The following is a 13,367-nucleotide window of genomic DNA, read 5'->3' on the forward strand; positions in this document are numbered from 1 at the left end:
AAATGAGAGAGAAAATCTTGTGTGCATTCAAATTCATTTACCTAATATATAGATATATATATATGTGTGTGTGTGTGTATTGTTTTTAAATAAGTTTTATGTCTTAAATTGTAGGGGGTTTTCAATTTTGTGGTGTACAAGTTTGGCCACTTATCCAAGAAAGAATGGCAGACCATGTATGATTTAGCCAAAATGTTTCTACATTGTCTAAATCATTGGAAGCTGGAAACTCCTTCAGCTCGTAAACATCATTCTCCTTTGGAAGATGTTTCTGCTTATAAAGTGAATTACACCAGGTAATAAAGGACAATGGTTTATGTTAAAACTCATTATCATCCATCTTTGTTATTTTGGAATAAACTTTCAGTATGCTTTTTCTAATTTCCACCTTGTAGCAGATGATTTTGATGATCAGTATTTCAAGGAACTTAATAGTGAAAGTAAAGAAGAATGTATAGATATTTTAAATTACATTATATATGACATATCCAAAGTGAGAAAAGCCTTCTACCTAATACTAGGGCTCATCAAATAGGTTGGAATATGGCAAACACAGTACCAGTTGACATGCTATTAAATTACACAAACAATAGCTATTATAATGTGAACTAGATTAAGTTGGTGAAGTACAATTACTATCAATTTCTTATGAGTCATTTAGAAATCAGAATTAGGATAAGAATTAATATTACAATATTATTCATTTTAGCACCAATTCATTATTTTTACTTGTCATTCAAAAGTATTGGGGAACCAGCCAGTTGGTGTTATTGTTGTTAAAGGTCTTTAGATCATATCCTTAATATTGAAATAAGTAATACTACTATGAGTATTGTTTTGTTATGATACGTTTTCAATTACAAAGGTGACTCCAGAAACAAGGGAGAATTCACAAGTTAGATGCCATTAAAAACAGTTGTCCCTTTCCAAGCTACAGTGAGAAGAGTAACATTAGTGCTTTTGTGAAATATGTTAATGATATCAAAAATAGCAGCAAGTGTTTACATTTCTCCTTAATTGACTATAATTTCTTGTCCAATTTTGTGGTAGCTAACAAAAGGATAAAAACCAAGAACTTTATTTTACCATTATAACTTTTATTGTTTAAGTAACTTATCAATACATAGATTTTCATGCTATTCATATTATATCGTCAATTGCATATTTTAAATTTAAATTTTCAGAAGCATCACAGTGTGGTGGCTTTAAGTGTCTGAAACTTGCCTCTGCACTGGTATTTTCAAGACATATTTCATTTTATAGATGGCTTTGCTATTGCCATGTTCCTGCTTTCTGTGATAGTCTTCCTCACTTTGACACAACAGTTATTTTTGGAAGAACATTATTGAGGTCTGTATTCCAAACTATGAGAAGACAACTTCTGGACAAATTTCGAGCGGAAAAGGATAAGATGCCACCTGAAAAACGCACTCTAGTCCTTACTCATTTCCCAAGGTACGTTTATTAAGAGACTTCAAAAGAGAGAGGTACTATTAAAGTTTGTTTGCATTTTATGTTAGGCATAGTAAATTGTAATTTCTTTCTGTTATTTTGAGGCAGTACAGTTATTTCATAACTTTACAAGCACATTCTGTTGACCTATCATTATCTTGATGGAGAAAACTGAACTTAAGTAATTGATTGGTGCACATTGCACATCAATGATGTAACAATATATGCTTATTTTGATGTCTACATAACATTTAAAATGAGCAGAATAACATAAAATATATAGTTACTCTAAATTAGTTGAAAGCATACATCTACCTTTGTAAAATATTTGTACTGTTTCAAAAACATAAATATTGATAGTGTTAAGTATGTTGTTAGAATTATTAGAATAAGCTTACTTAGATGTACTTCCTTCAGGACTAAATTATCCAAATCTTTTTTGACATTTATAATAATCTAAGGTTTGGGGTTACTATGAATGTTAGTTTTATATGGAATCTTTTACAATATTTTTGTGACTTTGTAGTAAATTTTGCATGTGATTTGTGAAAATGGCATGAATGATAATTTGCTTTTGCTTTTTATGCATATGAATAGTAGAATATATTTGTACCTTTTCTTTTAATCTTCCTCGGTGGACTCAACAGATAGCCCAATGTAGCTCTGCTATAAGAAAACATACATTTGTTCTTCTAATCTTTTAAACAAATTCCAGGGCTTAGTATTTCTTCCCTCTTCAAAGGTCATAATGTTTGGAAACAGGTAAAGTTCATACTTGGAACCCCAATTAAGATTTCTGTTCTCAAATTCCAAATATATTTTTTTAACCACTTTTAGGAAACAGGCTGTATTTTTCTAGTTGTTCTTATGCATTTAATAAAGCAGTATAACCTTATAAATGAACATATTTTCATTTGATATAACATTAAGGATATAACCAGAAGGTCATTCTAAAGCTTAAACCTGCTAAGGTTATTTTAGAAATAATGTGAGTGAAAGTTCAAGATTTAGTAAAAACAGTTGTTAAAACTTCTTAAAAGTTTGAGAGTTTTTTTGTTTTGTTTTTTCACAGCCTAAACAACTGTTCACTTCTTCAGGAAAACTTCCTCAGTTGGTAAAACAAAGAGAATAGAATTAGAATGTATGTTGTTTTTTTAAGTGTGTTAACAAATGTGTGATAGAAAAGGTCCAGTAAAAATAAAGGGAACATCTTTTATAAATAGTCACATCATTAGATTTGTGAATTTTTATCAATAATGCTTTCCTAATTTTTATTTTGTACATTTTATGTATCCCTGTTTTCATATTTTATTATAGTTGATTTTCTTTTTAATAAAGTCAGTTATATACAGTGGTCATTTTAAGGGTTTACATGCAAAATGTAGCAAGCTTTTAGTAAAGTTTACAGGTCTACTTTACAAAGAAAAGCAAAAATTGTTGCAAAATTATGTGTATTCAAGATACATTTGGGAATTATCAACACAAGTCTGACTCAGACTTTGAGTAGAAGCAAAAGGTAATGTTCATATGAAGAATAAAAATACTTTTATTAACTAAATTTTTGTGTATTTTATTTGTATTGTCTCTTGAGTCTAGAACCTTCAAAATGCATACCTGCAATTTTTCAGTATTCCTTTATATTGAATGTGTGATATAGTGCCCTCTAAATTAGCAGTGCAGGGTAAAATGAATAATTGATACTTCTGACATCAAATGCAATAATACCATGTTAAATGATGATCTGTGAAAGGTCATCACATGTTTACTTTGACCCCATATGTTTACATAGGTTTAGCTGTATAAGTTATTAACCTGTACATACATATATTGAAGAAACTAGTAGAATTTTAAAAAACAAGAATGAGGGACTGTCATATGTAAATAAGCACAAAAAATTTAAACATAAAATAAATCAGGAAAACAAAGATATTTTACAAAAGAAAAGAAATGCATAAAATTAAAGTTGAGAGAGCATTACTAATGAAAAAAAATCATAAATCTAACATAAATTTATATGAAGTATCCACTTTACCTATAATATACCTGACCTGTGTCTGCATGATTTAAAAGCAACTGTACATTCTGTTTTATTTCTCTTACCAACTGAAGAAATGAAATGTTTTAGTTACCCAGAAAATACATGTTTTTCAGAAGTTTGGAGAAACACTGAGGTTCCCTTATTAAATATGTTCAAAAGCAATTGTTTGAGTTTTATATTATGCACAGTAAATTTTAATTTCATTTTGCTATTTTGAAACGGTACAGTTACTTTATCAATTATTCAAGCAACGTCTGTTGACCTACTGCTATTATCTTGATAGAAATAACAGTGACCTTAAACTTGAGTAATTGACTAATTAGTATACATTGCATAGCAACCATGTAAGAGCTACATACTTCTTTTGGTTACTATAGAACTTTCAAAATGAGCAAAATAACATAATATATAAATATATACACTGATATTAAATTAGTTGAAACTATACATATATCTTTGTAAAATGAAGCCTGTCAAGTAGCAGTATTTAGCATAATTATGATTATTTTATTCAAAATGCTTTCATTGTTTTTATCTCAGTATTATATTATTATTAGTATTTTGTATATAGCTGTAAATTAAGTGTAATAGAAAATTGGTGATGAAGTACAGCTAAACATTTTGATATATTTAGAATATTTTAGCTATGCTGGGCTTAGATTTGGCAAAATACAATTTAAAGTAATAGAAGAAATATTTCTTTGAACACAAAATAACATTAATTAAACTTTGTGTTAAAAAAAAATGTGTTATGTGTGACACATTAACATCTTTCTAATGTTAGTTCATAAATATTTAAAGGTTTTGTTTTTCTAAACCAAATTTTATCTATGTAAGTATAATAGTTTGGGATTATTTGTTACTGATGAAGTATTGCAAAAGTAAGTTGCACTTGTACACCAACTCAAACATCATACCTACAAAAATGATATTTTGAAATTTATTTGTTTTTGTATTTTTTCCATGTTTAAGTGGAAAGGTTGAATTGGTATTAAGATATTTTGAGGAAAGCATGAAACTTTAACCTAAGTGTCATTAGTGTTGATTGGTTTTGTTATCAAGACATTAATCATTTCACACTGAAATATGTTTCTGCTTCACTTTTTTTTTTGCATAATGATTAAATTACTTCAAAGTAATATGTACTTTTAATTACTACAGGACTTTTTGTAAAATTAAAGGTTGCTTAAAAGCCATAATTCGATTATGTTAAATGAATTGTTTGAAAACAGGTTTCTTTCAATGTTGGAGGAAGAAGTTTATGGAGCTAATTCTCCAATATGGGATCCTGAGTTTCGCCAAGTTGGCTCTCACAGTTCACCAAATGTCAGTGGAGATCGAAGTAAGTAAGAATTTTATTTTTGCAGGTATTAACCATGTGTGTATATACCATTTGTTCTGGATATTTCATTGTTACTTTTAAATTATCTGATGTACCCATTCAATGCATGGGGAAGACATAGGGAAGCCAGAACCTGTATGCATGTTTTTTTTAATATCAGTTTATCTTTTTCACTTTCTTCAGGTGTTTCATTTGATCATGCCCTTTATTTCTTCCTTTTTTTGTTGTCCTAAGTTTTACTAAGTTTTTCTTTATTTTGTAATGCCAACCATGTAATTTTTTCTTTCTTGCACTGTTTCTGAAATATTTTGTAGTTGTATTCAGAATTTTAGTTTAGACTATCTAATAGATGCTATTAGAATGGTTCAATTGAAATGAAAAGCTGAGGTGGCTTGATGCTGTAAACATGCCATATTTGAATTTGAACCAATATCTGAAATCCCTAATTAAATGGTATTGAAAGAGCTTGCTGTAAATATGATCATTTAAAAATAGAATATAATCATTTAACATAAAATCTTGACTTGGAATTTAAGATAAGACTTTCACAAGATATTAAGAGTGCTATAACCACTGACCTACTTTTTTGTCCAGTCTTAGAAATTCAGTGTTAAGAAATATTAAAATATCATGGTATATGTGCTTTTCTGCATATTGAAATAAGTTGCTGCAAACATGATCACTTACCAGTTAAATAAATAAAAGTAAATCCAGCATTACTGAGTATTACAAACAGCCAGTAAGGTTTGTATACATCGAGATAAGTAATCAAAAATCATGATTATATCTTATCAAAATTCCCTTAGTAACAAATAGCACAACTTAAAAGTATAATGAACTAGTAGTTATTTAAGGCTACAACTCTACATCGTTATGTGAAACTCAACTCTTGTGACTAACGCTGTTTTGCAAACTATATTATGTGCCGTATATATAAACATACCCAAATATATTTTGATAACCATTAAATACTTTAAAGCAAGATAATCTTGTATGCTCATAACCATAAGTTAAATTTCTCAAGGGCTTCTGAAAGTTTATAAAAGTCATGAAGGAACTTCCATTAAATCATTTATGAAATATTCTATGATTGTCATTGAATAGAATCAATTTACTAATAATTTATATTTGAATTCAATATGAAAAATACCAAGTTTTGAAAATTATAATGCTTGACCAATGAAAAACCTTCTAAACTCTTTAAATCAGAGTCATAGACAAGACAATGGACAATGGTTTACTATTGTAAATAGGTAATTATTAATAATCTTTATAAATTGAATAAAAACAACAAAACAGTATTAAGTAATATATTATGAACTGTTACCACTGTAAATTAAATTTTAGATTCTCACTAGATGGAAGATATTACATGATCCTTTTGTTACCATAATAATTTAATCTTTTACTTTACAACTCACTTAGTGGCATAGGTGTGCTCATTATTAAAGCCAGTGAATGAAGTCAATTATTGTGATATATATTGCGGGAAAAATATTTGTTGAATTGATAGAAATAAAATATAATGTTTTGTTTTAAAAAAAAAATGCTTCCATCCTCAAATTTAATACATAGAGAAGAAGTGACTGTTTCATTGCTGCTATGTTTCATTTCAGATAAAAAAACATGTATATGTGTGTGAGGCTTTCTTGTGACCTAAAATAAAAATTGAAATCAGTATAAAACAAAGGTATTATCATATTGCAGGTGTGATGAAAATCATCTTTGTAGTGCATCTGAAGTAATACCAGTTCATTAAATTTCTATATTTTACTTGGTTTAGTTACACTGTAATTATATGTTTTCTAAACATTTATAGCAAATGCTAGTTGGTTATTGGTATCTAAGATTTTAATAGGCCATACTATACAAAATAAATAGAAGTATTAAGTTTTCAGTTTTAGGTGAGAAAATGAACCAATTACTTGTACATTCCTGCTATGTTTTTTTTTAGGATTTTTACAGACTAGACACCCCAACTCACTTTACTCATAAATTTGCTGTCTCATTTAATAAAATATAATGTGTGTTTCTAAGTCTTGTTTATTAATTATTCCTTTATAAAATCTTTCTGAATACAGTATTTGTTATTGAATGCTGTTTTACATTTGTTTCTCTTTCTACAAGTTTTCTGCTATCTCTGACCTCTAAGATGATTGTATTTCCATGGCTTTGGACATTCTTTGTTTTTACATTGAACTGCTAATTTGTCTTTCATTAAAACTTTTCTTTTATGTGTATCTGAGGAAATTTTTTATTGCCAGTTTCAACATTTAATGTGTATTAGAAAGAACCTACTTCCATTAACACACACAAACTGTATTAATGCATGCATGTATATCATGTGCATAGAAGTAAACAGCATTACACTCACTAAAATATTTCTGTATACATAGAATTATTGGTGGAGTCAAAATGTCTGCTGCACTCTACCCCCCATGCACACTCCTGGTTCCAGATGTTAAAATCAAATACTTGTATATTCTTATATCAGTTCATCCCAAATGTTTTCAACTCATGGCACACATATAATACCCCATATTTTTTGCTGCACATTTAAATAAATTTGTACAGCAGGTCCAGTGACACCTCCTGATTAAGACAGGTGAAAATAACTGAAATATTGTGTATCAAGGTGAAAGTAATTCAAATTTTATATTTTAAAAACTTATTAAATTGATAATAAATTTACATTACTTGATAATTGCAAAAATCCCATGGCATACCTGTGACCCTTGTTCTTTAGAATAATAATTTACATTTTTAACCAGTAGATCAAATAAAACTTTTGATTATGTATATAATAAACTAGTGTTCATTAGCCTTATCAATGAAAAATGACCAGAGTAATTTTTTATGAAATAGTGATGTAACATTGTCTACATGTTGTACTTTTACTTTGTAAATATGTTAAGTAAGAACAATATTATCAGTATTGGGAGGTGGAAGGAAGACCACTTAGCTTGACATATTTGAAGTATCCTAAAGTGTTATTACAATCGGAATAGAGATTTAATATGATTTTCCCGATATGTGACACATTCACATTGCAAGTCTCTAAGTTCAGAAGAAGTTTTCTTATTGTTTCAGTGCATAATACATATATATTTCACTGATTTGTTGTAAAATTTAATCACAGAAAAACATAGTAAAGTTGTAAGATACTAAAAATATCACAAGATAGGATTGACAAAATAATATTGTGTAATAAGTAACAATAAGTATGTTATTGACAAATGAAAATTAATTCTGAAATGTGTAGATAGTATTCTATATTTCATTGCATCACATATGTGGTTGTTGCTTTATTAGAGGAGCAGCTCAATGATGATAAATTCTCATAACTTAATTTGCATGATGTAAACTTATTACAAGAGTCTGTCACATAGATAAAGTTTGACATATCTTATGGCCATAGTTAGTACATGCTCATATCGTAATCAATGAAGGAATGTATCTATAAACTGTATATATTACAAAATACTAGAGTAATTCTACAATTTTATGATTTCTTTGTTTTAGACAGTCTTTCTTTGACTAATGAAAACTCCAATTTTTAAAAAAAATCTTCCTGTATATACTATATGTGATGTGTTGACCAAATATGTTTTAATAAAACCATGAGAAACTATTTTTTATTAAAGAAAAACTGTTGATTTTAGTACAGACAGCTTTAGTAGTTAATGTTGCATACCCAAAGCACATACTTTTACAATTTGAAAAGTAAATTCTGGTTGAATGCATATAAGCATGCCATTTAGTTTGTGGTCGTGTTATAATATATTGAAAAATAAGCAGTGATTATGTTTATAATGTTCCAGAAATTGTAAAAAATATGTGTATTATAGCTGTTTCAGCCAATCACAGTTGTTTGAGTTTATTGTTGATCAGTTGTGTTACAAATAGCTTTTAAAAACCATATTCAAAACATCAGCATCAGTGACATCACAGAAGCACATATGCATAAGTTTATGGACTTTGAGGCAGGATTGCGATAACTGAAACTCTGTTGCTCTTAGCTTTTGTTTGGCCTACAGATGTTCTACAGTTTTTTGTACATTTATAGTAGTATTGCAAATGCCATCAATTGTTAAAAAAACAAAAAAGGGGGGACAAGGTGGTATTGAAGCTGGTGGAGAAGGATACAATAATATACTTTAGTTGTAGATCTGTACAAAAGCTATCTTAAAGGAAGAGGAAAGGGACAAATAACTAACTACATAATTTAACTTTAATTAGATTCTTCAGGTGTAATGAGTAATGGAACATCAACAAGAGTTTTTGAGAAGTTGAGTGTGTCCACTTCCCCTCTGCCTAGTGGTGATGGTTTTACCACATATAATCTAAGTCCAGGGTTACTGCCAGTTTCCAGGTCATCCAAATCCAGTTCTACTGCTGATGGTCAAGGTAATATTTTTATAGCTGTTGGTGATTAAATTAGACTTATTGTAAAAGCACACAACTCTAATTTTTGTATTATAATTTACATTGAAGCTATTTGCTTATCCTCTTTAAATTTCATGTGGTGACAGCCTGTTCTGTGGAAACCAAACTTCATTTGAAGAAACACTACTGTTAAAAAAAAAAGTGTAAACATAAATGTTATTTAAATTATGCAGGTAATAAAATACTATAGTATAATTCCATAAATATACCTAAATATATTTAATTTGAAATTGTAAAAAAGTACTTATAAATGTTGACATTCCATTTGAGTGGTAGGAATGAATTAGCAATTTTATGCACAAAGTATTTTTTGGAAAAAAGTTATTTCTAAACATAAAACAATCATACAGGGTATTTATTAGTAGACTTTTGTTGAATCTGTAAAGTAGTGTAAGGTATTTAAGATATAATGATTTTAATACCTCAAAACACTAAAATATTTCTTGTTAATAAAAACTACCATTTGTATACTGAAGAATAATGTCTTATATTACACTTTCCTATAAATGTGTTATTTTGATATGAAGTTAACATACAGAATGTTTTTTTAAACCCATAATATCATTTCAGAAATATTTCACTATAATTTTGAAGATCCCAGTTACAGATTTATTTATGTAATTGTTTGTTTAACATAATTACCATTTTAAGATTCAGGAATTGGTGTATATAGTGGAAAACAATAAATGTATTATTTTCTTTAATTAATAAAACTTTTTATTATTCTGAAATAGTTATCACTGAGAACTGGTTTCTCCTGAAGAGTTAAGATTTTCTTATTTATAAAAAAATAAAATTATTAATGCAGTTGTCTTATAGGAGATAAAAGATCTTTGGAAGAAGTTCCAATTCCAGAAGTGAAAAGAAAGAAAATTGAAGGTAATTTATCAGGTCATCCCTTAAGTAATGTTTGATTTTAGGTTCAGAAAAAGAGAAAAGATTTCAAACACTTTTAATGTTATTTATTTAATCAATAATGTGCATTCCATTATTATTAATTACTTCCTGCCAACATTTCAGAAGCTTCTGAATGCCACTTCTATAAAATTCTTGGAGTTTGGAGGTAAAGAATGTAGAAAGGGTAATTTTAACATCTTCATGTTTTCCAAGCTCTTTTCCATCAAGATAGTTCTACAAACTTTGGAATAGATGATAATCAGATGGGACAAGGTCTGGAGACTAAAGAGGATGTGGAAGTTTTTCTGAGTCCAGCTCTTCAATCTTTGCAAATGTGATCCTTGCTGTATGGAGCCATGCATTATTTTGGTGTAACACAACACCTTTATGATTGATCAAAACAGGCCTCTTTTCTTTCAGTGCAACATTCAAATGCTCTAACTGTTGACAGTAAAAGTCTGATGTGATTGTTACATTAAGTGGCAGCAACTCAAAGTGGATCACACCAACAATATCCCACCAAATGCTTAAGACTTTCCTTGGGTGGAGGTCCATTTTGGGCTGTGCTATAACCAGTTTACCTGCACTGAGCCGTTGTCTGTGGTGCTTAACATTTTTATAATATATAATATATCCATTTTTCATGTCAGAAAAAGGTGAATTACGTTTGCGAGAGTGCAGAGAAGTGAAATTTCACTCTTGCTCTAAGGTTGGCTTCTGTCAAATCATGGGGACCCATTTTCCAAGTTTTGACACCTTTTCAAGCTGTTTCAGATGATGGTGAACTATTAAATAGGTTGAATTAAGTTTCTATACTAGTTCTTCAACTGTTACAGCACAATCTTCATCAAGTGTAGCCAGCAGTTAGTTGTCATTAAACTCAACAGGATGACCTTAATGTGGCATATCACTTAGGCTGTAGACGCCTGATCTGAATTTTTGAAACCATCTTTAACATTTTCTTTCATTGAGAGACTCCACACCATAAAAACCTTGAATGTTTCATGTAGTTTTTGCTGCACTATTGCCTTTTTTAAACTCATAAAGCATTATGTGACCAATGTGCTCCTGAGACATATCCATCTTCATAAGAATTTATTTTATTAATGATCTGAAAAAGTGGACTAGGGTTATTTCTTTTATTTGTCTGAACATTTTTATACATCTACTACAACAAATTTTAGTCATTAAAGCCTTCTACGAAGAGAGAAATGATAATGCACTTTCTGTATTAAATTTTCGAACATTACTTATGGGTTGACTTGATATATAAACAGATTAACTTACTAAGATAAATATTATCTCTGACTAACTTTTTCCAACTAAAAACTTAAATGCTATTCAGTATCAATCAAGTTTATTGGATTACTGATGAACATCATTTTCATCACTTGCTTTTGTTACCGTAATAGTCTTGAAGCTGAAATACAGCTTTGTTTATATATTTGTAAGACTATAAAATATTTTGCAGTTTTCCATTATGCATATCGTGTTATAATTTGTTTCATATTTAAAAGAAGAAAAAATCAACTTTTTATGTAAGCAGGCTATAAATGTAAAATAATTTTGTTGTATATTTTTGTAATTTAAAAAAAAGGTGAAACTTAATATCATATTTTTCTTTATCAAACAGGGGATATTCCAGAAGAAACAGTTGCCGAGATATTAAAAACTATAACTGATCCAAAAGAAATGTTGGGCCCCGAAGTATGTTAACCTCATAAATGAACAATTGTTTTTAGCTTGGTTGAAATGTGCATGTTAACTTTATTGCCACAGGCATCCTTTGCTGTGTGTGACAAAAGGTTTTAGTGACTTATGTTCAAAATTTTATTCACTTATTTTTTATTTGTGTTATTCCAATTAATATAACATAAAATCTTAGCTAATAATCTATATTTTTATAGTATATGAGTTTTAAGATTTTAAAAAATCTTGAATTTTCTCTAGTATGACACACACGACACACTTACTGTATGCATGTTCTCTTTTGATTTTTATCCACTACCTCTCCAGTAAGTACAAAATTAAATGTGAATTACCCACTATAAAATTGTCATTGCTCAGACAAACCATACTTTTTTGACCTTCAATTTTATTTTGTTGCAGAGCTATCAAACAGAAAATCAAACTCCTCTTGCCACACCCACCTGTCGCATTCTCCTTATCACAATTTGTCAGTAGTTCTTTGTCACATTTAATTATATATTTTTTATAACAGATAAAAAGCCAGAATTTTCACTTATCAAATGACATTATATTTTATTGTGTTCTGAGCAGACAATTGGTAGTTTATCTTTTAGTACAAGGTTTATTGCTACAGGAAAGATAATAACTAGATTGAATGAATCTGTAATGGCTTTTGTCACATAGTTAAAAGGCCAGAAGAAATTGAGAGTTAGGGGAAACTGTCTACGTATTGCATGTTATTAGTTTGTCCTTTTGTGAATTGTTTTATTAAATAAAAATTGAGTACATTATTGTCATTAATATAGAAAAAAAAGAAATAAAATAGGGTTAAGTGTCGTCAGCAATCGACAGCAAGAAAATAGAAAATTTGGGTAAACACTTTATTTCTTAATTTTCATGTTTATCTTTTATTTTTTTATTGTAAAAATAACCAAAAGGTAAAAATAGCGATCTCTTTAGGTTAGTTAAGATTATATTATGTAACATAAACATTTCATGAGGCATTCACACAAGTAGGTTATGGGTAACACAATTGGATAGTGTAATGTAAGCTCCATGTTCCCTGAACAATTTTGAGTGTGTAATGGCACAAATAGTAGTTAGCCAAGCTATAAAGGGCAATAAAAGAAAATTTAATTATAAATAGATATATACTGTTAGGGCTTTAAATGACTTACACTTTTGATTACAAGATCTGTCATATTGATCAACCGTATATAAAGATAGGATACAGAAAATAACAGAAAAAAATATAAGGTTTTATTGAAAACAAATGTTTGAAATATATTTAGGAGTTTTCAGGGATTACACAAAGGAAATTTGAGACTTTTGAGAGGAAAAAAATATTTTTAATCTTAACATGAAAATCGTTTTGTACACAGACAAAACAAGCACTCAGTATATTAATGGATGAACTTCTTTTTTTTTAATTTTTAAAAATACTTCCCTAAAATTATTTTTGTATGTAAAAGATTTGTAATGTTAACTGAAATATAGTCAAAT

The 13,367-nt window shown here is 28.7% G+C and overlaps 1 protein-coding gene across 9 annotated transcripts in view; it reads left to right on the top strand.

Moving 5' to 3' along the window:
- Positions 1-13,367, top strand: part of Gcn5 (Gcn5 acetyltransferase) — a 75,600-nt gene that overhangs the window by 25,160 nt on the left and 37,073 nt on the right. For all 9 annotated transcript variants that reach the window (XM_076492511.1, XM_076492509.1, XM_076492508.1 and 6 more), the window contains exons 6-11: positions 115-296; positions 1,264-1,455; positions 4,723-4,832; positions 9,072-9,239; positions 10,098-10,157; positions 11,809-11,882. In XM_076492511.1, the coding sequence (XP_076348626.1) occupies positions 115-296; positions 1,264-1,455; positions 4,723-4,832; positions 9,072-9,239; positions 10,098-10,157; positions 11,809-11,882 (786 nt within the window). The remainder of the gene's footprint in view (positions 1-114; positions 297-1,263; positions 1,456-4,722; positions 4,833-9,071; positions 9,240-10,097; positions 10,158-11,808; positions 11,883-13,367) is intronic.

This window comes from Tachypleus tridentatus, chromosome 3 (genome assembly GCF_004210375.1).
Source record: "Tachypleus tridentatus isolate NWPU-2018 chromosome 3, ASM421037v1, whole genome shotgun sequence".
In the NCBI taxonomy this organism is placed as follows: domain Eukaryota; kingdom Metazoa; phylum Arthropoda; class Merostomata; order Xiphosura; family Limulidae; genus Tachypleus; species Tachypleus tridentatus.